The 26,214-nt window shown below is 48.9% G+C and overlaps 1 protein-coding gene across 1 annotated transcript; it reads left to right on the plus strand.

Annotated features, from left to right (window-relative positions):
* On the plus strand, nt 1-26,214 carry LOC125535049. Its single transcript, XM_048698110.1, has 5 exons — nt 1-338; nt 2,847-2,913; nt 25,104-25,496; nt 25,764-26,069; nt 26,191-26,214. Exons 1-5 carry the CDS (start codon nt 1-3, stop codon nt 26,212-26,214), a joined length of 1,128 nt encoding a protein of 375 aa, XP_048554067.1.

Raw genomic sequence — 26,214 nt, forward strand, 5'->3', positions numbered from 1 at the left:
ATGATCCCGATCAGCATCGAGCAATGGTTGAAGCCTAAGGACAAAGACTCTCAAGTGTCTAATGTCAGCGATAGGCAGAAAGCTGATCTTTGGACCGCGCTGCAGGAAAATTTCACCTTCCCGCCAGAGGAGGATCCGGAGAATCCAGTTAGAAAGCCAATGATCAAGGCTTATGCTCTTAAGAAGATGGCTGAGCTATTCCGGAGGTGGAAGAATGAGCTGAAATCATCGTTTGTTAACCAAGACAAGACTCCAGAATTCATCGGCCGATTTGAGAAGATCAAAGATCAGTGGCCCGAATTTGTCACCAAAACGAAATCTGAGAGAGCAGCGAAGATGTCAGCGAAAAACAAGAAAAATGCTACAAAGAAGAAGCATCACCATCGCACGGGGTCAGGTGGCTACCTGAAAACCCGGCCATTGTGGGACAAGGCTGAGAATGACCTCATTGATAAAGGGATCGAACCAGAGACGCGACGCTGGCCAAACTGTTGCATGACTTGGTTCTTCGGGGTTGGGGGAAAATTGGACCCTGTAACAGGGAAGTGCGTTTGGACCAACGAGCAGCTGAACACACCCATCGAGAAGCTTCAAGAGTATATCTAAAAGGTGCAGCAAGGGACGTTCGTTCTGGACAGAGAGAACAACGAGCTCACAGAGGCCCTCAGGAATCCTGAGCACCCCGGATGGACACGAGGCACGCCAGGCTCCCTTTTGTGGAAGGCTGGATTTCCCGACGCAGGCGGTTACAAACGCCAGGAGAGGAAGAAGAAAAAGGAGTTGACCCAACTACAGGCGCTGCATGCAAGGGTACAAGTGCTAGAGGAACGAGAGGCAGTTCGCACCACGCGACCTGCCGAAGCTACACCCGAAGCTACCCCGCCATCTCAGCAGAGAAGCATCGTGGGTTCCACGGAGCTGCTTCAGGAGCCTGTCTTCACGCCTCCTGCTAGCTACCCCATAGATGCTATCACGGAGTCTCAACATTGCCACCTTATGATGCAGTGGATGGAATTGAAAGTCAGGGCGGCTGTTGGCTCTATTGCACCTCCTGAACCTGGCGCAACTTTTCACTGCCGGCCGATTCCAGAAGGATATGCTAGGGTGATGGTGGATGAAATCACAGAAGGATTTGAGGACCTCCAGCTTGACCACCCTACAGGTGACGGGGAGACTCGGTTGGGTTCTTGTCTGAAGACTCCATGCCTATGGCGGAAGGAGCTCATCAACCTTCTGAACTGGATGCCTCCACCTCCTCCTCCTCCTTCGGCGAGTCAGGGCACTCCACCTCCTCCACCGCCTCCTCCTCCGGTGAGTGACGATCAGGGCACTCAGCCTCCTTCTCCGGCGCGTGGCAGCACTCCGCCTCCTTCTCTGCCTGCGCTGGCGCGCCCGAGCAGCCACCAGCCTCCTCCTTCTCTGCCTCGCCAGCAAGGGCGGAAGAGACCCGTCGCCACCCCGGCTGCTCCGGCGCGTCGTAGTCCTTCTCCGCCTCGTCAGCAAGCGCGAAAGAAGACAGCCGCAGCCGCTCCGTCTGCTCCGGCGTCTAGCAGTACAGCCAATGGCGGGACGTAATACAGATACGGTCCACCTCTCAAGCCTCTAGAGAAGTTAACGTACGAGATGACCGTGGAAGAAAAAAAGAAGATCATGCAAAAAGAAGTGAAGGACTTCTTTGAAGGGGCGAAAGCAGAGAGACATCCACCTCCGGAGGAGAAGGTAGATCCGGTGAAAGCAAAGCGCACTATCGATGCCCTAAGGAAACCACCAAAGTATCCGCCGAAAACCAACTATGAGCGCCTTACTGAAAAGGCATATCTCGAAGAGGAGCGGTCAGGAAGTACTGTTAGTGATCAAAGGTTAAAAGAACGACGAGCAGCTGGGAAAAAAATTGCCCAGCTCGGTGAACAAGCGAACCAATCGTGCCCCCCGCTCAATGTGTCTAGCGACATCGTCGCTAATGCTCCGGGGATGGTGCCTAGTTATAGAAATCTTGGAGATTACATGCCCGACGATGTACATTATGATTTCTTGGAGGTGGACGAACACAGATATGAGTACGGGAAGCCTCTCGTCAAAGATGAAAAATCTCTAACAACGATGATGCGAAGATTCCATAATTGGTACATGAAAGCCTGCAGAGAGTCTGGGGGACGAATATTTTGTATCTGAGAGTTAAAGAGGAGCACGACCTCGTTGGAATTGATCTGTTACATGTTCCATTTGAGGAGTTCTTCTAGTTCTTCAATCAAAAGGCCCTCGATAAATTAACGATCACTTGCTACTGTCTGTAAGTACTACTTCTGTCATTAAGTCTCTATATATAGCTCAGCTCTTTCATTGCATGTATTTATAATTATCCTCACTACATTATGCAGATTGAAGATCGTCGAGTGCAGAAAAGCATAAATTTATGATATTGGGTTCATTAACACAAATCTCATAGATGAATTTTAGGTTAAAAAGAACGCCGAAGATGCCGAGGCCAACTTGCTCAAATCATTGTTAATAAATCAAAACAAAGATTTAATACTATTTCCTTACAACTTCAAGTGAGTGTTACTGTCGTGTGCATATTCGGTTTCCCTTATTACTCGAGCCAGGTTATAGTAATGTAATTGATGAGTTATGCATGCGTGCGCAGCTTCCACTATATTCTCCTGGAGATTAAGCTTGAGCGGGGACTAGTAACCGTCTTAGACTCGAGACAAAATGATCCCGAGACCTATGCGGACATGACTAAAATTCTCAACAAGTAAGTTCAATCGATCATTATCGCACCATATCGGCAACTTTTTGTTCATTTCCTGATATCTCAAGTAATAATTATTTTCTTTGTCTTGCAGGGTTTGGAAACAGTTCACCGCAAAAGCTCCGGGACTGCCGAAGGAGCTGCGATATACATACCTGAAAGTAAGTACTACTAGCTAGCTAGTTGCGCTCATCTCCCATTGATTCTAGCTACTTTCATCAATGCCATTTATAATGCTTCATTATCAATTCGATTGACCTCTGTTTCTCGTAAAGTGCTTGTGGCAGGAACAAGGGAATGATTACTGTGGATACTACGTGTGCGAGTTCATCTACAATGCGACTTGCAAAGATAAGCGGGGCTACTCTAAAAGACAATATGAAGTGCGTAAGCAGTAATATTCACAATTTCATTTTATTACACCATCATTTCTGTTGAGTTTCATTCATATATATGTATTAACCCCCTTCTTCAAATTAGACGTGGCAGATGCGGAATGAACTCCTACCACAAGATCGCATGAAAGCAATAAAAGAGGAATTGGCGGGATTCTTTCTTGACCACGTCATCAATAAAGCCGAAGAATACCATGTGGAAGTTGAGTTCAAATGCTAGGGGATTGTAAGAGATCTTACATATTGTATATGTATGTAGCCAGTAGCGTCGCATAGATAATACGAAAACTTGTTCGACCAATCTCTCGGAGAAGGAGAGGTCGATCACTTCTCTCAGTATGCATGACAAACTTCTGTACTTAATGGTTTCCTTCATTTTCTTACCAGCTAGCATGTCGAGGGCCTCTCTATACGTATAGTACGTAGCATCGACCAAGCAGGAAGATAAGAGAGGACACTTCTCTCTATTAATTAATTAGCTACCTAACACAATATATGAAACACCTTAATTAACCATACAAAACCCCCAAATCCACCCCCCCTTTCAAAAAAAAACAAAAACCCTAGCCCCTGAACAGCTGACACGTGGATGCCTATTGGTCCCGATTGGTGCCACCAACCGGGACTAAAGGGCCTCCTGCCTAGGCTCGCAGCACCGGCCATGTGGAGGCCCATCTGTCCCGGTTAGTATAAGAACCGGGACTAAAGGCCTAGGCATTAGTAACGACCCTTTAGTCCCGGTTCCCCAACCGGGACAGATGGGCCTTATGAACCGGGACAAATGGCCCTTTTTCAACTAGTGTGAGTTGTCATTTGATAAACGGGATCACATCATTAGGAGAATGATGTGATTGTCTTGACCCATTCCGTTAGCTTAGCACTTGCTCGTTTAGTATGTTGCTATTGCTTTCTTCATGACTTATACATGTTCCTATGACTATGAGATTATGCAACTCCCGTTCACCGGAGGAACACTTTATGTGCTACCAAACGTCACAACGTAAATGGGTGATTATAAAGGTGCTCTATAGGTGTCTCTGAAGGTACTTGTTGGGTTGGCGTATTTCGAGATTAGGATTTGTCACTCCGATTGTCAGAGAGGTATCTTTGGGCCCACTCGGTAATGCACATCACTATAAGCCTTGCAAGCATTTAACTGATGAGTTAGTTGCGGGATGATGTATTAAGGAACGAGTAAAGAGACTTCCCGGTAACGAGATTGGACTAGGTATTGAGATACCGATGACCGAATCTCAGGCAAGTAACATACCGATGACAAAAGGAACAACGTATGTTGTTATGCGTTTGACCGATAAAGATCTTCATAGAATATGTGGGAGCCAATATGAGCATCCAGGTTCCGCTATTGGTTATTGACTGGAGATGTGTCTCGGTCATGTCTACATAGTTCTCAAACCCATAGGTTCGGCACGCTTAAAGTTCGATGACGGTTATATTATGAGTTTATGTGTTTTGATGTACCAAAGGTAGTTCGGAGTCCCGGATGTGATCACGAACATGACGAGGAGTCTCGAAATGGTTGAGACATAAAGAATGATATATTGGACAACTATGTTCGGACACCGGAATGGTTTCAGGGAGTATCGGGCATATACCGGAGTATCGGGGGGTTACCGGAACCCCCCAGGGAGACTAATGGGCCTATTGGGCCCTAGTGGAGAAGAGGAGGGGCGGCCAAGGGGCAGCTGCGCACCCCCTCCCCCCCAGTCCGAATTGGACAAGGAGGGGGCGGCGCCCCCCTTTCGTTTCCCCCCTCTCTCCTTCCCTCTCCTCTCCTACTCCCACATGGAAGGGGGGAGTCCTACTCCCGGTGGGAGAAGGACTCCTCATGGGGCGCGCCAAGGGTGGTCGGCCCCCTCCCCCTCCTCCACTCCTTTATATACGGGGAGGGAGGCACCCCTTGGAGACACAACAATTGATCCCTTGGATCTCTTAGCCGTGTGCGGTGCCCCCCTCCACCATAATCCACCTTGATAATATCGTAGCTGTGCTTAGGTGAAGCCCTGCATCGGTAGAACATCATCATCATCACCACGCCGTCGTGCTGACGGAACTCTCCCTCAAAGCTCGGCTGGATCGGAGTTCGAGGGACGTCATCGAGTTGAACTGTTGGGGAACGTAGCAATTTCAAAATTTTCCTACGCACAGGCAAGATCATGGTGATGCATAGCAACGAGAGGGGAGAGTGTGTCCACGTACCCTCATAGAATGAAAGCAGAAGCGTTAGCACAACATGGTTGATGTAGTCATACGTCTTCACGATCCGACCGATCAAGTACCGAACGCACGGCACCTCCGAGTTCAGCACACGTTCAACTCGATGACGTCCCTCGAACTCCGATCCAGCCGAGCTTTGAGGGAGAGTTCTGTCAGCACAACGGCGTGGTGATGATGATGATGTTATACCGATGCAGGGCTTCGCCTAAGCACCACTATGATATTATCGAGGTGGATTATGGTGGAGGGGGGCAACGCACACGGCTAAGAGATCCAAGGGATCAATTGTTGTGTCTCCAAGGGTGCCTCCCTCCCGGTATATAAAGGAGTGGAGGAAGGGGAGGGAGCCGACCACCCTTGGCGCGCCCCATGAGGAGTCCTACTCCCACCGGGAGTAGGACTCCCCCCTTCCATGTGGGAGTAGGAGAGGAGAGGGAAGGAGAGAGGGGGGAAAGGAAAGGGGGGGCGCCCCCCTCCTTGTCCAATTCGGACTAGGGGGAGGGGGCGCGCGGCTGCCCCTTGGCCGCCCCTCCTCTTCTCCACTAGGGCCCAATAGGCCCATTAGTCTCCTCGGGGGGTTCCGGTAACCCCCCGGTACTCCGGTATATGCGCGATACTCCCCAAAACCATTCCGGTGTCTGAACATAGTCGTTCAATATATCAATCTTTATGTCTCAGCAATTTGGAGACTCCTCGTCATGTCTGTGATCACATCCGGGACTCCGAACTACCTTCGGTACATCAAAACACATAAACTCATAATATAACCGTCATCGAACTTTAAGCGTGCGGACCCTACCGGTTCGAGAACTATGTAGACATGACCGAGACACGTCTCTGGTCAATAACCAATAGCGGAACCTGGATGCTCATATTGGCTCCCACACATTCTATGAAGAACTTTATCGGTTGAGGGAGTCCTGGATTAGGGGGTGTCCGGATGGCCGGACTATACCTTCAGCCGGACTCCTGGACTATGAAGATACAAGATTGAAGACTTCGTCCCGTGTCCGGATGGGACTTTCCTTGGCGTGGAAGGCAAGCTTGGCGATGCGGATATTTAGATCTCCTACCATTGTAACCGACTTTGGGTAACCCTAACCTTCTCCGGTGTCTATATAAACCGAAGGGTTTTGGTCCGTAGGACGACATACAACAATCATACCATAGGCTAGCTTCTAGGGTTTAGCCTCCTTGATCTCGTGGTAGATCTACTCTTGTACTACCCATATCATCAATATTAATCAAGCAGGACGTAGGGTTTTACCTCCATCAAGAGGGCCCGAACCTGGGTAAAACTTCGTGTCCCTTGTCTCCTGTTACCATCCGCCTAGACACACAGTTCGGGACCCCCTACCCGAGATTCGCCGGTTTTGACACCGACATTGGTGCTTTCATTGAGAGTTCCTCTGTGTCGTCACTTTTAGGCCCGATGGCTCCCCCGATCACCAATAACGATGTAGTCCAGGGTGAGACTTTTCTCCTTGGACAGATCTTCGTCTTCGGCGGCTTCGCACTGCGGGCCAATTCGCTTGGCCACCTGGAGCAGATCGAAAGCTATGCCCCTGGCCATCAGGTCAGGTTTGGATGTTTAAACTACACGGCTGACGTCCGCGGGGACTTGATCTTCGACGGATTCGAGCCTCAGCCAAGCGCGCCGCACTGTCACGATGGGCATGATCTAGCTCTGCCGCCGAACAGTGCCCTGGAGGCCGCACACGCATCGGTTCCGACCCTCGATTCGGAACCAACTGCGCCGATCGAGGATGGGTGGCTGGACACCGCCTCGGGGGATGCAATCTCTATGGCGATTGAGCCGAACACCAGCTTTGTCCTCTGCGAAGCCCGTGACTCCAAAGCGCCGAACTCCACCCCGGACTCCGAGACTGCCGCGCCCCTGCCGATCGTATCCAACTGGGCGTCGATCATGGAGTTCACCGCCGCGGACATCTTTCAGCACTCGCCCTTTGGCGATATTCTGAAGTCACTGAAGTCTCTCTCTCTTTATCAGGAGAGCCCTGGCCGGACTACGGTCAGCAAGGTTGGGATACGGATGATGAAGAAATTCAAAACCCACCCACCACCCATTTGGTAGCCACCGTCGATAATTTAAACGACGTGCTCAGTTTCAACTCCGAAGACATCGACGGTATGGACGACGATGCAGGAGACGCATATGAACCAACGCCTATAGGGCATTGGACAGCCACCTCATCTCATGATGTGTACATGGTGGATACACCTAAAGGAAGCGACAACGAGGAACACGGGGATGCAACGAGGGATCGATCTCTCGAAAAGCAATCAAAGCGGCGACGTAAACGCCGCTCCAAGCCCCGCCTCGATACAAACCCAGCCATAGAGCAGGATGAGTCGGCAGACGATGAGCATGCCTTAGAGCAACCTCCGAATAGGGAAACTCGGATAAAGAAACCGAACAACCCGTCCCCGGCAAAAACGGCATTCCGGACGACCTTACGCCGGATAAGCCCACGGAGCAGAAGAACCTCCACAAAAGGCTCGTTGCAACCGCACGCAGCCTGAAAAAGCAGAAGCGGAAGCTAAAAACGGCGGAAGATGCACTCAGAATCAGATGGAGAAAAGTAATCAATACAGCAGACAAATACGGCGGCAGTCGCCGCACTAAAAGCTATCCGAAGCGAAAGCTACTGCCTGAATTCGACGAAGAGGCCTTAAAGCCCTCGCATTCAAAAAGTAAGAAAGCCACCCGGTCGGATAGACGACCCCATGGCCAGCATAAAGCAGCAAGCGGCGCCGCACTCAAGCCGGCATGCGACCCACTCAAGGATTCGCATCAAAAAGATGGCCCAGCCAGATCTATTTATGGGCCAAGAAAGCAAGCTCTCGTAAGCAATGCAACAAAACAAGTATCTGAACACCACAGCACACCCAAATACAGGGGTGCTGCACACCCCCTATGTTTCATCAATGAGGTCCTGGATTATGAATTTCCAGTGGGATTCAAACCCGTAAACATAGAGGCATACGACGGAACAACAGACCCTGGAGTCTGGATCGAGGATTATATCCTCCACATACATATGGCTAGAGGAGATGACCTCCACGCCATAAAATACTTACCCCTCAAGCTTAAAGGGCCAGCCTGGCATTGGCTTAAAAGCCTTCCTGAAAACACAATTGGAAGTTGGGAAGAGCTCGAGGATGCTTTCCGAGCAAATTTTCAAGGGACCTATGTCCGCCCTCCGGATGCAGACAATCTCAGTCACATAACTCAACAGCCCGGAGAGTCAGCTCGGCAATTCTGGAATAGATTTCTTACTAAAAAGAATTAGATAGTTGACTGTCCGGACGCCGAAGCCTTAGCAGCTTTTAGGCATAACGTTCGAGATGAATGGCTCGCCAGACACCTCGGCCAAGAAAAGCCGAGAACAATGGCCGCATTAACAAGCCTCATGACCCGCTTTTGCGCAGGAGAGGACAGTTGGTTGGCAAGATGTAGCACCAGCGACCCAAGTACATCCGAAACTAGGGATGGAAATGAAAAACCGCGACGCAACAAGGATCGTCGCCGGACTAAGGAAAACAGTCCGAAGAGCACGGCAGTCAACGCCGGATTCAAAAGCTCACGGCAGAATCAGAAAAATCCGCCCCTCCAGGATAACAGGGACGAGCTATCCAACCTAAACAAAATCTTAGACAGGATGTGTCAAATACACAGTACTCCCGGGAAGCCTGCTAACCATACCCACAAAGATTGTTGGGTCTTCAAACAATCCGGCAGACTCAACGCCGAACACAAGGGGCTCGACACACCAAGCGAAGACGATGATGAACCCCAAAAGAAGAGCACCAGGAAACAAAAGAATTTTCCACAAGAAGTAAAAACAGTAAACTTACTTCACATAACAAAACGTGCGGTGCCCATAAAGGTACGCGCCATACGGCCTATCCCAAAGGAGTCTCGCCACTGGTTGTCAAAACCAATCATCTTCGATCATCTGGATTATTCTAGAAGTATCAAGAATGCAGGCTGGACTGCCTTGGTACTCGATCCAATAATTGGCGGACTCCAGTTTACAAATGTCCTGATGGACGGCGGCAACGGTCTAAACCTGATATATCAGGACACAATCCGCCACATGGGGATAGACCCAACAAGAATTCGCCACAACAAAACCTCCTTTCAAGGGGTAACGCCAGGCCCGGATACCCATTGCATGGGTTTTCTCTGGCTCGAAGTTATATTCGGCTCCACCGATAACTTCCGTCGCGAAAAGCTAACTTTCCACATTGTCCCATTCTCAAGTCGCTATCAAGCACTGCTGGGACGCGAAGCTTTTGCCCGCTTTAACGCAATACCGCATTACGCATCTCTTACGCTTAAGATGCTCGGTCCACGAGGCATCATCGCATTAAAGGGGAAGCATTTAGTGCGCCCCTCGCGCGGAAGATTGTGCGGCCGCCTTAACAGCCCCACAATAAAACGGCTTCACCAGCCAAAACATCTAAACAGGTCATTAAGACCACGGACACGGCTAGACGAGTCTGGCACAAAAATATCATTGATAAAGGCTTAATAGCCACATACCCCTACTCTAGGGGCTCCGCACATATAAAATAAGAGACAATCAAGCTCAATTTTACCCATTTCAATTTATACTTTGTTTATTTAGTATAACTTCTATTCGGCACGACCTTTTTTCAACTTAGTTCCTCTCTTTTACAGATGAATATCGTGCTGCGCCCATCCAGGATACGGCACAACGGAGACACAGGCACAGACGTGCAGCAGGGACCCATTCCAAGGATTCTTTTCAGATTAAGACCCTGCGAAAACCTTTTTTACTGTCTCTTGTTGATATACATCCCCTGGTTTTCTCTGGTATAACCAAGGAGGAGGCTGGCGTCTTGGCATGTGGCCACTCAGAATTTCTGCGCGTACCTGGACACTAGGGGCTTATACCTAAGGGCGTTGTCTCGCCCGCCCTCATAAAGACCGAATACCTTAGGGAGTGTTCGGCGTCGCAAGTTTGGCCTTATATGCATCAACTCCGAATCATGTTTGTGGTCAAATGTTGGGTTGCCCGGCTCCTGTGTTCGGCTGCCTTACGTTCCGCTCTATCGGCTAAGGCGGCACCAGGAGAACTACTGCGATTGTGCCCCGGTTCGGCCAGGCGAGCACCTCAGTAGAGAAAGCCGAAAACTGACTGTCATGATATAGTGTGAGACTGGTCAACCACTCGATGACTCACCAGAATCTATAGGATTCCTCTGCATTAACGAAGGGCCATTTCTCGGCCAGGCACACACGCGCCCCGAATTCGGGCGAGCGCAGTCGCCACCAGGGGCTATCTAAGTAGCCTCACTATCAAGCTCCTATGGCTAAGTGAAAGTGATAAAGCATTATAGTCCGATTGCCTAGTTCGCTGCGCTATCACCTCCTTTGTAGGACCAAGACGTTGGATCAAGTGTGAAAATGCGCCTTCTGCGAACACCCCCGCATTATTTGCGTGGGGGCTGAAGCCGACGACTGCCATCTTTCAGATTTTATATATTTTAAACGGCCGCATAGGAGGTGTTACAATACTTCCAGGCACAAGTATAAAAAGTTCCTACAATTTATCAAAATACCATTTTACAATCGCATATGCTACTCGAACATAGCATCCTTTGAGCACTGCGTCTCTATTACACGAGCGCCTTGCAGAACTTCCTGAAAAATAGTGCTCGGCAGGTACTCGGCTTATGTCCGAATCTCAAGATGCAACAGCGATGGTCTCCATTTCCACCCAGTATGTCTTGACACGGGCAAGAGCCATCCGCGCACCCTCTATGCATGCTGACCTCTTAATTGTATTAATACGTGGCACCGCACCAAGGAACTGCTGCACCAAGCTGAAATAACTCTTCGGCTCCGATCTCCCCGGCCACAGGTGACTCATGACGCACTTCATGGCGAGTCCGGACAACCTATTCAGTTCGGCCCCTTCGGCCAGACGATCGGCCACTGACAGTGGACGCTCTGGATTGTGGAACTGCGACCAGAAAAGCTTTTCCACTTCGCGATCTTCTTGATCTCGAAAGTGTTCGGTCGCATCAGCAGCACTCGCTGCCAAATCCAGATAGGTGTCCGCTGTACTCCACAACTGGTATAACGGAGCATGCTTAGGATCACCAAACATCCTCCGCCGCATAAAGGGCTTTCCAGCTGCGATCTCTCCAGCCTGACGTAGCTCCTCCTTTGCAGCTCTCATCGCAGAGCGAGCATCCTTGGCATCGGCAACGGCCTTCTCTAAGTCTGTCTGTCCCGCCCGGTCTTCTTTTTCAAGAAGCTTGCAACGGTCAGCAGCGCTCTTTAGCTTCACGGCCATCTCGGCCATCTCTTTCTTGCTTCGGAAGTGAGCAGCCTGTTCGGCTCTCAGCTCTTCAAGGGCCTTCTCGGCAGCCGCATCACTTTTTCTGGCTTGTTCCTTGGCTCGGGCAAGTTCTGCCCGAAGACTCTCCACGGCGGCCGCACCATCTGCATCAAGCACACACATTGTAAGATACTGGCATAAAGCTCCTCTTACCAGGTGCTGCCCGAGGAATTACATACCTTGTGCCTCATCAAGCCACTTGTTGACGAGCGCGATGTCGGCATCTGCCACGTCAAGTTGCCGCTTTAGCTCGGCAAATTCATCAGTCCGGCGGATTCCGGACACTTCGCCACCTACATACAAAGGCGACATTTTAGACCTGGGATTATGATCCTCTGCGCACCGTCACTTTTGACAACGCACAGAGTCTCAGGGGCTACTATCTACACAGGGCGCATCTTATTTATGTGCAACTGTCAGAAAGTGTACATTATTTCACGTACCTCAAAACCTGTCAGTAAACTTCTGACGGCCTCATGCAATCCGCTTTCCGCGGACGAAATCCTTTCAATCACCGTGCCCATCAATGCATGGTGCTCCTCTGAGATAGAAGCTCGCCCTAGCAGATTCTTCAGCTCCTCCGACCGAGCACCGGACGGTGCCGGACTCGTCCTATGGCCCCTTTCGAAGCCCGGACATGGAGAACCTTGGGGGGCCATATGGCTACCTTCCGCCCCTGCCGGATTCGGAGAAACCCTCCGCCACGACACCTCAGGGTCGCCTGCCTCGCTAGGTGGTACGGTAGGGGGAGGCGTTCCGCTCTCCATCATCTCCGGAAGAAGGTTCCCCGAAGACGAGCTCTGCTGAGAAGGGCTGAGGTTTGAGCTACAAGGTAAAATTTCGGTTAATCTTCTGAGATATAAAGCAAGGATTTCTCTCATCTCTCAAAAAGAAAATCTTTCTCTACTTACGGCTCGCTGGAGGGCTGATCCCCTTGAGGGCGTAGTTCGGCCGAGGTACCCCCCGGCGTAGGACCCTCAGACGAGGATTTTCCCCCCCGCTTTGAGGCCATGGCCTCCGGGTTTTCAGAGCTGGTCCTCTTCTTCCCCTGAGGAGAGGAATTTTCAGTTCCTTCCTTCCAAACAGCCTCCTTTGAGGAGGCCGTAGTTTCCTTGTCCCCTCCCTCACTTTCCTTCAAAGGCACAATCTTCAACATCCTGACTAGCACGGGATCCGGCCTGGTCTCGGGGAGGGGAGCCGGACACCTAATCAGCTTTTCTTTCGCTATCCACTCTTGTTTAAAAGGACAGCTCTTTTAGGGGCAAGTTTATGACAAGTATATGGATGGCGATTCCGGGCACAAGGCTACTTACTTGAGTATCCGGGCGATTGCAGCTCAGACCTGCGTCCTCGGTCAAATCCGGACACGTTTCTTGTGATCCGAAGAACAGTTTATACATCTCCGCGGGCGTTGCGCCCATAAAATGCTGGAGAGCTCGTGGTCCCTCCGGATTAAACTCCCACAGATGAAGGGAGCGACGTTTGCCGGGCAGTGTTCGGCGGATCAGCATGACTTGCGTCACTTTGACCAGGCTGAGACCTCTTTCTAAGAGATCCCTGATGCGGCCCTGCAACAAAGGCACGTCCTGGGATGGCCCCCAATCTAGGCCTTTATTGACCCACGACCCTAGCTGCTTTGGGGGACCCGAGCGAAAGGCAGGCGGCGCCACCCACTTGGTGCCCCTGGGAGCGGTGATATAGAACCACTCTCGTTGCCATAAGCCGAGCTCCTCTTGAAAAGGGCCCTCGGGCCATGGAGCATCAGCATTCTTGCTTATAACAGCGCCTCCGCACTCTGCGTGCCGTCCCTCAATCATCTTCGGCTCTACTTTAAAGGTCTTGAGCCATAATCCGAAGTGAGGAGTAACACGGAGGAATGCTTCACACACGACGATGAATGAGGAAACATGGAGGATGGACTCCGGAGCTAAGTCGTGAAATTCCAACCCATAATAGAACATCAGCCCCCTCACGAAGGGATCCATTGGGAAGCCTAACCCCTGAAGGAAGTGAGACACGAACACCACGCTCTCACCAGGCTAGGGACTGGGAATAGCCTGCCCTTGAGCGGGCAGCCTATGCGAAATTTCACCGGTCAAGAACTTGGCCTCTCTCAACTTTAGCACGTCCTCCTCCGTGACGGAGGAGGGCATCCATCGGCCTCGAAGGTCAGAACCGGACATTGTCGAAGGTCCGAAGCGCCTGAAATCTAGAGCCTAGGGTGTTGGAACTCGAGGCGACGGGCGAACTCATTTGAGATTGAAAGAAAGGAGTAAGGCCTTGGTCTCTTTATAAGAGGTTGAATACCAAGGGCCCTCCCCGTAACCGTTTGGGACTCGCCTTTAATCGAGAAAACATGCTAACGGGCACGATTGGGTTACCCACGTCCGTATTGATGAGAATCCCGTAAATAAAGGGGACACGATCTCTGCTTTGACAAGACGTGCGAAGGAAACCGCCTCGCAAAATGCGCTGAGGTGGGGAAGTAAAAACGATTCGAATAAAGGCAGATTAGATTTGTGTAAATGTTATTCTCTCTATGGCAATATGTGGAAACTTATTTTGCAGAGCCGGACACTATCCTTAGTGTCTACAATCTTTTATGAAGTACTTGGAGGAGGAACCCGCCTTGCAATGCCGAAGACAATCTACGCGCCAGACTCGTCGTCATTGAAGCCTGGTTCAGGGGCTACTGAGGGAGTCCTGGATTAGGGGGTGTCTAGATGGCCGGACTATACCTTCAGACGGACTCCTGGACTATGAAGATACAAGATTGAAGACTTCGTCCCGTGTCCAGATGGGACTTTCCTTGGCGTGGAAGGCAAGCTTGGCGATGCGGATATTTAGATCTCCTATCATTGTAACCGACTTTGTGTAACCCTAACCCTCTCCGGTGTCTATATAAACCGGAGGGTTTTAGTCCGTAGGACGACATACAACAATCATACCATAGGCTAGCTTCTAGGGTTTAGCCTCCTTGATCTTGTGGTAGATCTACTCCTGTACTACCCATATCATCAATATTAATCAAGCAGGACGTAGGGTTTTACCTCCATCAAGAGGGCCTGAACCTGGGTAAAACTTCGTGTCCCTTGTCTCCTATTACCATCCGCCTAGATGCACAGTTCGGGACCCCCTACCCGAGATCCGCCGGTTTTGACACCGACATCGGTCAAACCGGCATAACAACATACGTTGTTCCCTTTGTCATCGGTATGTTACTTGCCCGAGATTCGATCGTCGGTATCTCAATACCTAGTTCAATCCGTTAACGGCAAGTCTCTTTACTCGTTCCGTAATACATCATCCCACAACTAACTCATTAGTTGCTATGCTTGCAAGGCTTATAATGATGTATATTACCGAGTGGGCCCAGAGATACCTCTCCAACAATCGGAGTGACAAGTCCTAATCTCGAAATACGCCAACCCAACAAGTAACTTCGGAGACACTTGTAGAGCACCTTTATAATCACCCAGTTACGTTGTGACATTTGGTAGCACACAAAGTGTTCCTCCGGTAAACGGGAGTTGCATAATCTCGTAGTCATAGGAACATGTATAAGTCATGAAAAAGGCAATAGCAAACATACTAAACGATCAAGTGCTAAGCTAACGGAATGGGTCAAGTCAATCACATCATTCTCCTAATGATGTGATCCCGTTAATCAAATGACAAATCTTTGCCTATGGCTAGGAAACATAACCTTCTTTGATCAACAAGCTAGTCAAGTAGAGGCATACTAGTGACATTCTGTTTGTCTATGTATTCACACATGTATCATGTTTCCGGTTAATACAATTCTAGCATGAATAATAAACATTTATCATGATATAAGGAAATAAATAATAACTTTATTATTGGCTCTAGGGCATATTTCCTTCAGTCTCCCACTTGCACTAGAGTCAATAATCTAGATTACACAGTAATGATTCTAACACCCATGGAGCCTTGGTGTTGATCATGTTTTGATCGTGGAAGAGGCTTAGTCAACGGGTCCGCAACATTCAGATCTATATATATATTTTGCAAATCTCTATGTCTCCCACCTGGACTTGATCCCGGATGGAGTTGAAGCGTCTCTTGATGTGCTTGGTTCTCTTGTGAAATCTGGATTCCTTTGCCAAAGCAATTGCACCAGTATTGTCACAAAAGATTTTCATTGGACCCGATGCACTAGGTATGACACCTAGATCGGATATGAACTCCTTCATCCAGACTCCTTCATTTGCTGCTTCCGAAGCAGCTATGTATTCCGCTTCACATGTAGATCCTGCTATGATGCTTTGTTTAGAACTGCACCAACTGACAGCTCCACCGTTCAATAAAAACACGTATCCGATTTGCGATTTAGAATCGTCCGGATCAGTGTCAAAGCTTGCATCAACGTAACCATTTATGATGAGCTCTTTGTCACCTCCATAAACGAGAAACATATCCTTAGTCCTTTTCAGGTATTTCAGGATATTCTTGACCGCTGTCCAGTGATCCACTCCTTGATTACTTTGGTACCTCCCTGCTAAACTAATAGCAAGGCACACATCAGGTCTGGTACACAGCATTGCATACATGATAGAGCCTATGGCTGAAGCATAGGAACCATCTTTCATTTTCGCTCTATCTTCTGCAGTGGTCGGGCATTGAGTCTTACTCAACTTCACACCTTGTAACATAGGCAAGAACCCTTTCTTTGCTTGATCCATTTTGAACTTCTTTAAAACTTTGTCAAGGTATGTGCTTTGTGAAAGTACAATTAAGCGTCTCGATCTATCTCTATAGATCTTGATGCCCAATATATAAGCAGCTTCACCGAGGTCCTTCATTGAAAAACTCTTATTCAAATATCCTTTTATGCTATCCAGAAATTCTATATTATTTCCAATCAACAATATGTCCTCCACATATAATAGCAGAAATTCTACAGAGCTCCCACTCACTTTCTTGTAAATACAGACTTCTCCAAAAGTCTGTATAAAACCATATGCTTTGATCACACTATCAAAACATTTATTCCAACTCCGAGAGGCTTGCACCAGTCCATAAATGGATCGCTGGAGCTTGCACACTTTGTTAGCTCCCTTTGGATCGACAAAACCTTCTGGTTGCATCATATACAACTCTTCTTCCAGAAATCCATTCAGGAATGCAGTTTTGACATCCATTTGCCAAATTTCATAATCATAAAACGTGCCAATTGCTAACATGATTCGGACAAACTTAAGCATCGCTACGGGTGAGAAGGTCTCATCGTAGTCAATCCCTTGAACTTGTCGAAAACCTTTTGCAATAAGTCGAGCTTTATAGACAGTAACATTACCGTTAGTGTCAGTCTTCTTCTTGAAGATCCATTTATTCTTGATGGCTTTCTGATCATCGGACAAGTCAACCAAAGTCCATACTTTGTTCTCATACATGGATCACATCTCGGATTTTATGGCCTCAAGCCATTTTGCGGAATCTGGGCTCACCATCGCTTATTCATAGTCCGTAGGTTCGTCATGGTCTAGTATGATAACCTCTAGAACAGGATTACCGTACCACTCTGGTGTGGATCTTATTCTGGTTAACCTACGTGGTTCAGTAACAACTTGATCTAAAGTTTCATGATCATCATCATTAACTTCGTCACAAATTGGTGTAGACATCACAGGAACCGGTTTCTGTGATGAACTATTTTCCAATAAGGGAGCAGGTACTGTTACCTCATCAAGTTCTACTTTCCTCCCACTCACTTCTGTCGATAGAAACTCCTTCTCTAAAAAGGATCCATTCTTGGCAACGAAAGTCTTGCCTTCGGATCTGTGATAGAAGGTGTACCCAACAGTTTCCTTTGGGTATCCTATGAAGACACATTTCTCCGATTTGGGTTCGAGCTTATTAGGTTGAAGCTTTTTCACATAAGCATCGCAGCCCCAAACTTTAAGAAATGACAACTTTGGTTTCTTGCCAAAACACAGTTTATAAGGCGTCGTCTCAGCGGATTTTGATGGTGCCCTATTTAACGTGAATGCGGACGTCTCTAAAGCATAACCCCAAAACGATAGCGGTAAATCAGTAAGAGACATCATAGATCGCACCATATCTAGTAAAGTACGATTACGACGTTCGGACACACCATTACGCTGTGGTGTTCCGCTTTGAGCTTTTCAAATGTTTCAGGCTTATGTTTCATTAAGTAGATATACCCATATCTTCTTAAATCATCTGTGAAGGTGAGAAAATAACAATACCCGCCGCGAGCCTCAACATTCATTGGACCACATACATCAGTATGTATGATCTCCAACAAATCAGTTGCTCGCTCCATAGTTCCGGAGAACGGCGTTTTAGTCATCTTGCCCATGAGGCATGGTTCGCAAGTACCAAGTGATTCATAATCAAGTGATTCCAAAAGTCCATCAGTATGGAGTTTCTTCATGCGCTTTACACCAATATGACCCAAACGGCAGTGCCACAAATAAGTTGCACTATCATTATCAACTCTGCATCTTTGGCTTCAACATTATGAATATGTGTATCACTACTATCAAGATTCATCAAAAATAGAGCACTCTTCAAAGGTGCATGACCATAAAAGATATTACTCATATAAATAGAACAACCATTATTCTCAGATTTAAATGAATAACCGTCTCGCATCAAACAAGATCCAGATATAATGTTCATGCTCAACGCTGGCACCAAATAACAATTATTTAGGTCTAAAACTAATCCCAAAGGTAGATGTAGAGGTAGCATGTCGAAGGCGATCACATCAACTTTGGAACCATTTCCCACGCGCATTGTCACCTCATCCTTAGTCAGTGTTCACTTAATTCGTAGTCCCTTTTTTGAGTTGCAAATATTAGCAATAGAACCAGTATCAAATACCCAGGTGCTACTGCGAGCTCTGATAAGGTACACATCAGTAACATGTATATCACATATACCTTTGTTCACCTTGCCATCTTTCTTATCCGCCAAATACTTGGGGCAGTTCCGCTTCCAGTGACCAGTCTGCTTGCAGTAGAAGCACTTAGTCTCAGGCTTAGGTCCAGACTTGGGTTTCTTCTCTTGAGCAGCAACTTTTTTGCTGTTCTTCTTGAAGTTCCCCTTCTTCTTCCCTTTGCCCTTTTTCTTGAAACTAGTGGTCTTATTGACCATCAACACTTGATGCTCCTTCTTGATTTCTACCTCCGCAGCCTTTAGCATTGCGAAGAGCTCGGGAATCGTCTTATCCATCCCTTGCATGTTATAGTTCATCACGAAGCTCTTGTAGCTTGGTGGTAGTGATTGAAGAATTCTGTCAATGACGCTATCATCCGGAAGATTAACTCCCAGTTGAATCAAGTGATTGTTATACCCAGACATTCTGAGTATATGCTCACTGACAGAACTATTCTCCTCCATCTTGCAGCTATAGAACTTATTGGAGACTTCATATCTCTCAATCCGGGCATTTGCTTGAAATATTAACTTCAACTCCTGGAACATCTCATATGCTCCATGACGTAAAAAACGTCGTTGAAGTCCCGGTTCTAAGCCGTAAAGCATGGCACACTGAACTATCGAGTAGTCATCAGCTTTGCTCTGCCAGACGTTCATAACATCTGGTGTTGCTCCTGCAACAGGTTTGGCACCTAACGGTGCTTCCAGGACGTAATTCTTATGTGCAGCAATGAGGATAATCCTCAAGTTACGGACCCAGTCCGTGTAATTGCTACCATCATCTTTCAACTTTGCTTTCTCAAGGAATGCAATAAAATTCAACGGAACAACAACACGAGCCATCTATCTACAACAAACATAGACATGCAAAATACTATCAGGTGCTAAGTTCATGATAAATTTAAGTTCAATTAATCATATTACTTAAGAACTCCCACTTAGATACACATCCCTCTAATCATCTAAGTGATCGCGTGATCCAAATCAACTAAACCATGTCCGATCATTACGTGAGATGGAGTAGTTTTCAATGGTGAACATCACTATATTGATCATATCTACTATATGATTCACGCTCGGCCTTTCGGTCTCAGTGTTCCGAGGCCATATCTGCATATGCTAGGCTCGTCAAGTTTAACCCGAGTATTCTGCGTGTGCAAAACTGGCTTGCACCCGTTGTAGATGAACGTAGAGCTTATCACACCCGATCATCACGTGGTGTCTGGGCACGACGAACTTTGGCAACGGTGCATACTCAGGGAGAACACTTTTATCTTGAAATTTAGTGAGAGATCATCTTATAATGCTACCGTCAATCAAAGCAAAATAAGATGCATAAAATATAAACATCACATGCAATCAATATAAGTGATATGATATGGTCATCATCATCTTGTGCTTGTGATCTCCATCTCCGAAGCACCGTCATGATCACCATCGTCACCGGCGCGACACCTTGATCTCCATCGTAGCATCGTTGTCGTCTCGCCAATTATTGCTTCTACGACTATCGCTTCCGCTTAGTGATAAAGTAAAGCAATTACAGGGCAATTGCATTGTATACAATAAAGCGACAACCATATGGCTCCTGCCAGTTGCCGATAACTTGGTTACAAAACATGATCATCTCATACAATAAAATATAGCATCATGCCTTGACCATATCACATCACAACATGCCCTGCAAAAACAAGTTAGACGTCCTCTACTTTGTTGTTGCAAGTTTTAAGTGGCTGCAACGGGCTGAGTAAGAACCGCTCTTACCTACGCATCAAAACCACAACGATAGTTCGTCAAGTTAGTGCTGTTTTAACCTTCTCAAGGACCGGGCGTAGCCACACTCGGTTCAACTAAAGTTGGAGAAACTGACACCCGCCAGCCACCTGTGTGCAAAGCACGTCGGTAGAACCAGTCTCGCGTAAGCGTACGCGTAATGTCGGTCTGGGCCGCTTCATCCAACAATACCGCCGAACCAAAGTGTGACATGCTGGTAAGCAGTATGACTTGTATCGCCCACAACTCACTTGTGTTCTACTCGTGCATATAACATCAACGCATAAAACCTGGCTCGGATGCCACTGTTTGGGAACGTAGTAATTTCAAAATTTTCCTACGCACATGCAAGATCATGGGGATGCATAGCAACGAGAGGGGAGAGTGTGTCCACGTACCCTCGTAGACCGAAAGCGGAAGCATTAGCACAACGCGGTAGATGTAGTCGTACGTCTTCACGATCCGACCGATCAAGTACCGAACACACGACACCTCCGAGTTCAGCACACTTTTAACTCGATGACGTCCCTCGAACTCCGATCCAGCCGAGCTTTGAGGGAGAGTTCCGTCAGCATGACGGCGTGGTGACGATGATGATGTTCTACCAACGCAAGGCTTCGCCTAAGCACCGCTACGATATTATCGAGGTGGAATATGGTGGAGGGGGGGCACCGCACACGGCTAAGAGATCAAAGGGATCAATTGTTGTGTCTCCAAGGGGTGCCTCCCTCCCTGTATATAAAGGAGTGGAGGAGGGGGAGGGAGGCGGCCACCCTTGGAGCGCCCCATGAGGAGTCCTACTCCCACCGGGAGTAGGACTTCCCCCTTCCATGTGGGAGTAGGAGAGGAGAGGGAAGGAGAGAGGGGGGAAAGGAAAGGCGGGCGCCGTCCCCCTCCTTGTCCAATTCAGACTGGGGGGGAGGGGGCGCGCGGCTGCCCCTTGGCCGCCCTCCTCTTCTCCACTAGGGCCCAATAGGCCCATTAGTCTCCCCTGGGGGTTCCGGTAACCCCCCGGTACTTCGGTATATGCCCGATACTCCCCGAAACTATTCCGATGTCCGAACATAGTCGTCCAATATATCAATCTTTATTTCTCGACCATTTCGAGACTCCTCGTCATGTCCGTGATCACATCCGGGACTCGGAACTACCTTCGGTACATCAAAACACATAAACTCATAATATAACCATCATCGAACTTTAAGCGTGCGGACCCTACGGGTTCGAGAACTATGTAGACATGACCGAGACACGCCTCCGGTCAATAACCAATATCGGAACCTGGATGCTCATATTGGCTCCCACATAATCTACGAAGATCTTTATCGGTCAAACCGCATAACAACATACATTGTTCCCTTTGTCATCGGTATGTTACTTGCCCAGTTGCTCGAGATTTGATCATCGGTATCTCAATACCTAGTTCAATCTCGTTACCGGCAAGTCTCTTTACTCATTCCGTAATACATCATCCTGCAACTAACTCATTAGTTGCAATGTTTGCAAGGCTTACAATGATGTGCATTACCGAGTGGGCCCAGAGATACCTCTCCGACAATCGGAGTGAAAAATCCTAATCTCGAAATACGCCAACCCAACAAGTACCTTCGGAGACACCTGTAGAGCACCTTTATAATCACCCAGTTACGTTGTGACGTTTGGTAGCACACAAAGTGTTCCTTCGGTAAACGGGAGTTGCATAATCTCATAGTCATAGGAACATGTATAAGTCATGAAGAAAGCAATAGCAACATACTAAACGATCAAGTGCTAAGCTAATGGAATGGGTCAAGTCAATCACATCATTCTCCTAATGATGTGATCCCATTAATCAAATGACAACTCTTTGTCTATGGCTGGGAAACATAACCATCTTTGATCAACGAGCTAGTCAAGTAGAGGCATACTAGTGACACTTTATTTGTCTATGTATTCACACATGTATCATGCTTCCGGTTAATACAATTCTAGCATGAATAATAAACATTTATCATGATATAAGGAAATAAATAATAACTTTATTATTGCCTCTAGGGAATATTTCCTTCATGAACGTGTGCTGAACTCGGAGGTGCCGTGCGTTCGGTACTTGATCGGTCGGATCGTGAAGACGTACGACTACATCAACCGTGTTGTGCTAACTCTTCCGCTTTCGGTCTACGAGGGTATGTGGACACACTCTCCCCTCTCGTTGCTAAGCATCACCATGATCTTGTGTGTGCGTAGGAATTTTTTTGAAATTTATACGTTCCCCAACACTTTGATCTTGCGCATGATTTTGCTTGCGCTGTGTCGAACACCCCCTCGTCAACCTCCTCCACATCATCTTCTTCCTCACCATGACCGTGCACGCCACCATCCAACTCATTGTAACCGTAATCACCGATCGGGGCTTGATCGATGTCGATGGTGTTGTCGTCCAACATTTGCACGAAGTCGGCAGTCGCATCATGCAAACCGGCGCTACAATTTCGCTCAACAAGTCACAAACACGCGCAATGGAGAAAAGTAAAAGAAGTGCAAGAAATCAAAGCATCATACCTTGCACCCATTCCGTCGAACTCCTCGTGGGGTGGCGGTAGTAGCGCGATCGGCGGGCATCCTCAGGGAAGTTCTTGCCGGGGCAAACGGGGGAGGTGTTGGCGGGGTAGGTCTTTCCGGTGAGTTTCTTGTGTTTCGCACCGGAAGCCTTCCCCTTCTTCGTTGGTGGGTTCCCGACCGAATTCACATCGGAGGCGGCGGGGCCGGCAGGCGCGCGTGCCTTCCTGGCAAGGGCTACGGGAGCGCCACCCTGGACGACGATGTTGCCCTACCGCTTGCGGGGTGGCATAGTGGAGCCTTGAACGACGACGTGCGTGACATGGCCGACGACGAGAGCTGCCAAAGGGGATGGCGTGTGGATGACATCCACGGTGACGACGGACGACTGGGAGGGTTCCATGGTGGCGGAGGAAAGCTGGGGAAGGTGCTCCAGAGCGGGCGGAGGGAGGTGGTTGGCGGCGGAGGGAAGGGGAAGCGGGAACAACCGCACGGAAATGCCCCTCCCGCCAAATGTCGCAGCCGATAAGGCTGTATTTAAAGGTTGAGGACGAAGATTTTCCGTGCCCCGCAATTTTTTTTACAGATCATGGGCTGATACAGTGTCTGCTCGAGCTACTTTTTTCGTCTGAAACCATAAACGGGTGGTTATTTTACCGGTCGGCGCGTTTTAAGGGTCTGCTAGAACCCGAATCCTCATCTGCTGGTAGAGAGGAAATGGGTTGAGCTGAACCCGGAAGGGAAGCGGGACAGCTCGCCACAAAACCCCCTCCCCTGTCTCCTGTTCCTCATTAATTAATCCCCATTTCCCACAAACCACTATCCCGGAGGTGCCGTGCATTCGGTACTTGATCGGTCCGGAATTTTTTTGAAATTTATACGTTGCCCAACACTTCGATCTTGCGCGTGATTTTGCTTGCACTGCGTCGAACACCCCCTCGTCAACCTCCTCCACATCATCTTCTTCCTAACCGTGACCGTGCACGCCACCATACATCTCATTGTAACCGTAATCACCGATCGGGGCTTGATCGATGTCGATGGTGTTGCCGTCCAACATTTGCACGAAGTCAGTAGTCGCATCATGCAAACCGACACTACAATTTCGCTCAACAAGTTACGAACATGTGCAATGGAGAAAAGTGAAAGAAGTGCAAGAAATCAAAGCATCATACCTTGCGCCCATTCTGTCGAACACCTCGGGGGGCGGCGGTAGCAGCGCCATCAGCGGGCATCCTCGGGGTAGTTCTTGCCGAGGTAACCGGAGGAGGTGTTGGTGGGGTAGGTCTTCCGGCGAGCTTCTTGCATTTCGCATCGAAAGCCTTCCCCTTCTTCGATGGCGGGTGCCCAACCGAATTCACATCGAAGGCGGCGGGGTCGGTGGGCCCGCGTGCCTTCCTGGCAGGGGCTGCGGGAGTGCCACCCTGGACGACGACGTTGCCCTGCAACTTGCGGGGTGGCGTAGTGGAGCCTTGAACGACGACGGGCGCGACATCACCGGCGACAAGATTTGCGAAGGGGATAGCGTGTGGATGACATCCACGGTGATGACCGACGACCGGGAGGCTTCCATGGTGGTGGAAGGAAGCCGGGGAAGGTGCTCCGGAGCGGGCGAAGGGATGTGGTTGGCGGCTTAAGGAAGGGGAAGCGGAAACAACTGCGCGGAAATGACTCCCTCGCCAAATCTCGCAGCGGAGAAGGGTCAAGCTTGGTCGGCCTCCCATCCTGTGTATCTGAAGGTTGAGGGCGAAGATTTTTCGTGCCTCCCAATTTTTTCTACAGGTCACGGGCCTTGTCTGATCGGGTCACTTTTTTCGTTCGAAACCGTAAAAATGTGGTTATTTTGCAGATCGGCGCGTTTTAAAGGTCGGCTAGATATGCTCTTAGAACCCGAATCCGCATCCGCATCCGCTGGCAGAGGAAATGGGTTAGAGCTGAACCCGGAAGGGAAGCCGGACAGCTCGCCGCAAAACCCCCTCCCCTGTCTCCTGTTCCTCATTAATTAATCCCCATTTCCCACAAACCACTGTCCCCTCGCTGTGCCGCCCAACCACTTCGCCCCCACCGAGTGCGATCGAGAAGCTTCGAGGAGCTAGGGTTTCCCGTACCGACCGATGGCCGCCCCCTCCCCCGCCCCCGCCGGCGCGGATCGTCGTCGTGGTGCTGGCGCTCGTGCACTTGGCCCTCGCCCCGATGCTGGCGCTGGGGCGCGTCCTCTGCGTCGCGGCGGGAGCCCTCCCCTACCTGGGCTTCGTGCTCGCGTGGGTCATCTCCGCGGCCACGGCTGGACAGATCGTGGCGAGCCGCTCCTGGGGCGAGAGCTCCGACCCCTTCCTCTTCCTCCAGGCCCTCACATACGGGGCTCTCAAGGTCCTCATCTACAGCATCCTTGCATTTGTCGCGCTTCTCGTCCTGTTGGTGTGCGTGGCCTACATGATTGCAGCTGTATCTGTATCCACTTCGGGATTCAAGAAGGCATCACACAAATTCACTCCCTGTGATCTTTATTGTAGTCGAATTACAGCAGTAATGCAATACATACGCCAGTGGATGAGCCCTGTGTTATCATTATGTTCGAACTAAGTTGCCATATACAGTTCAGGTTATCCTGATCAGTGGGACTAGTTTTTTCCATGTGTGTTCATGTTCATCACTTCATTTGCATCCTTCCATTTCCGAACCATTCTGTACATACTCATGTTCATTTCATACCTATGGTTTTGTTGACATTGTTGTCCTCAGAGCGCTCTAGAAGCATTCACGCAGGAGTCGGTTGCAGAATCGTTCAGGCTTCCGCGCACCGCGGTGCTTGGATTGGTTGCGGATGTGGCCTTCTTCCTTCTAGTGGTTGCTGGTCTTCTGGTAGTGATGATGTCGCCGGACATGGAGGGTTCGATGTCTCAGGGTGAAATGGTCGCCTCTGTAATCATGGATGTGGCACTATTTGGTATGCACGCGATAGCTTGCTTTGTTATCATCCCAGCGCTCATTCTTAGTGTGTGGAAGGGGGCCAGGAGGACAGGAAAGCGCCATCGCAGTTTTGTTGAGGTATACTACCCCCCTTTGCTTTGCCCCTGCATCAGCCATATGGTCTTTTCAATTATAATCTGTATATTTTTTGTATCCTCCTCATAGAATGAAAACAGTCCTCTAGTGTTGTTGATTACAGCTTACTGTTGTTGATATTTGTTAA

This window comes from Triticum urartu, chromosome 2 (assembly GCF_003073215.2).
Source record: "Triticum urartu cultivar G1812 chromosome 2, Tu2.1, whole genome shotgun sequence".
NCBI classification, from domain to species: Eukaryota; Viridiplantae; Streptophyta; class Magnoliopsida; order Poales; family Poaceae; genus Triticum; species Triticum urartu.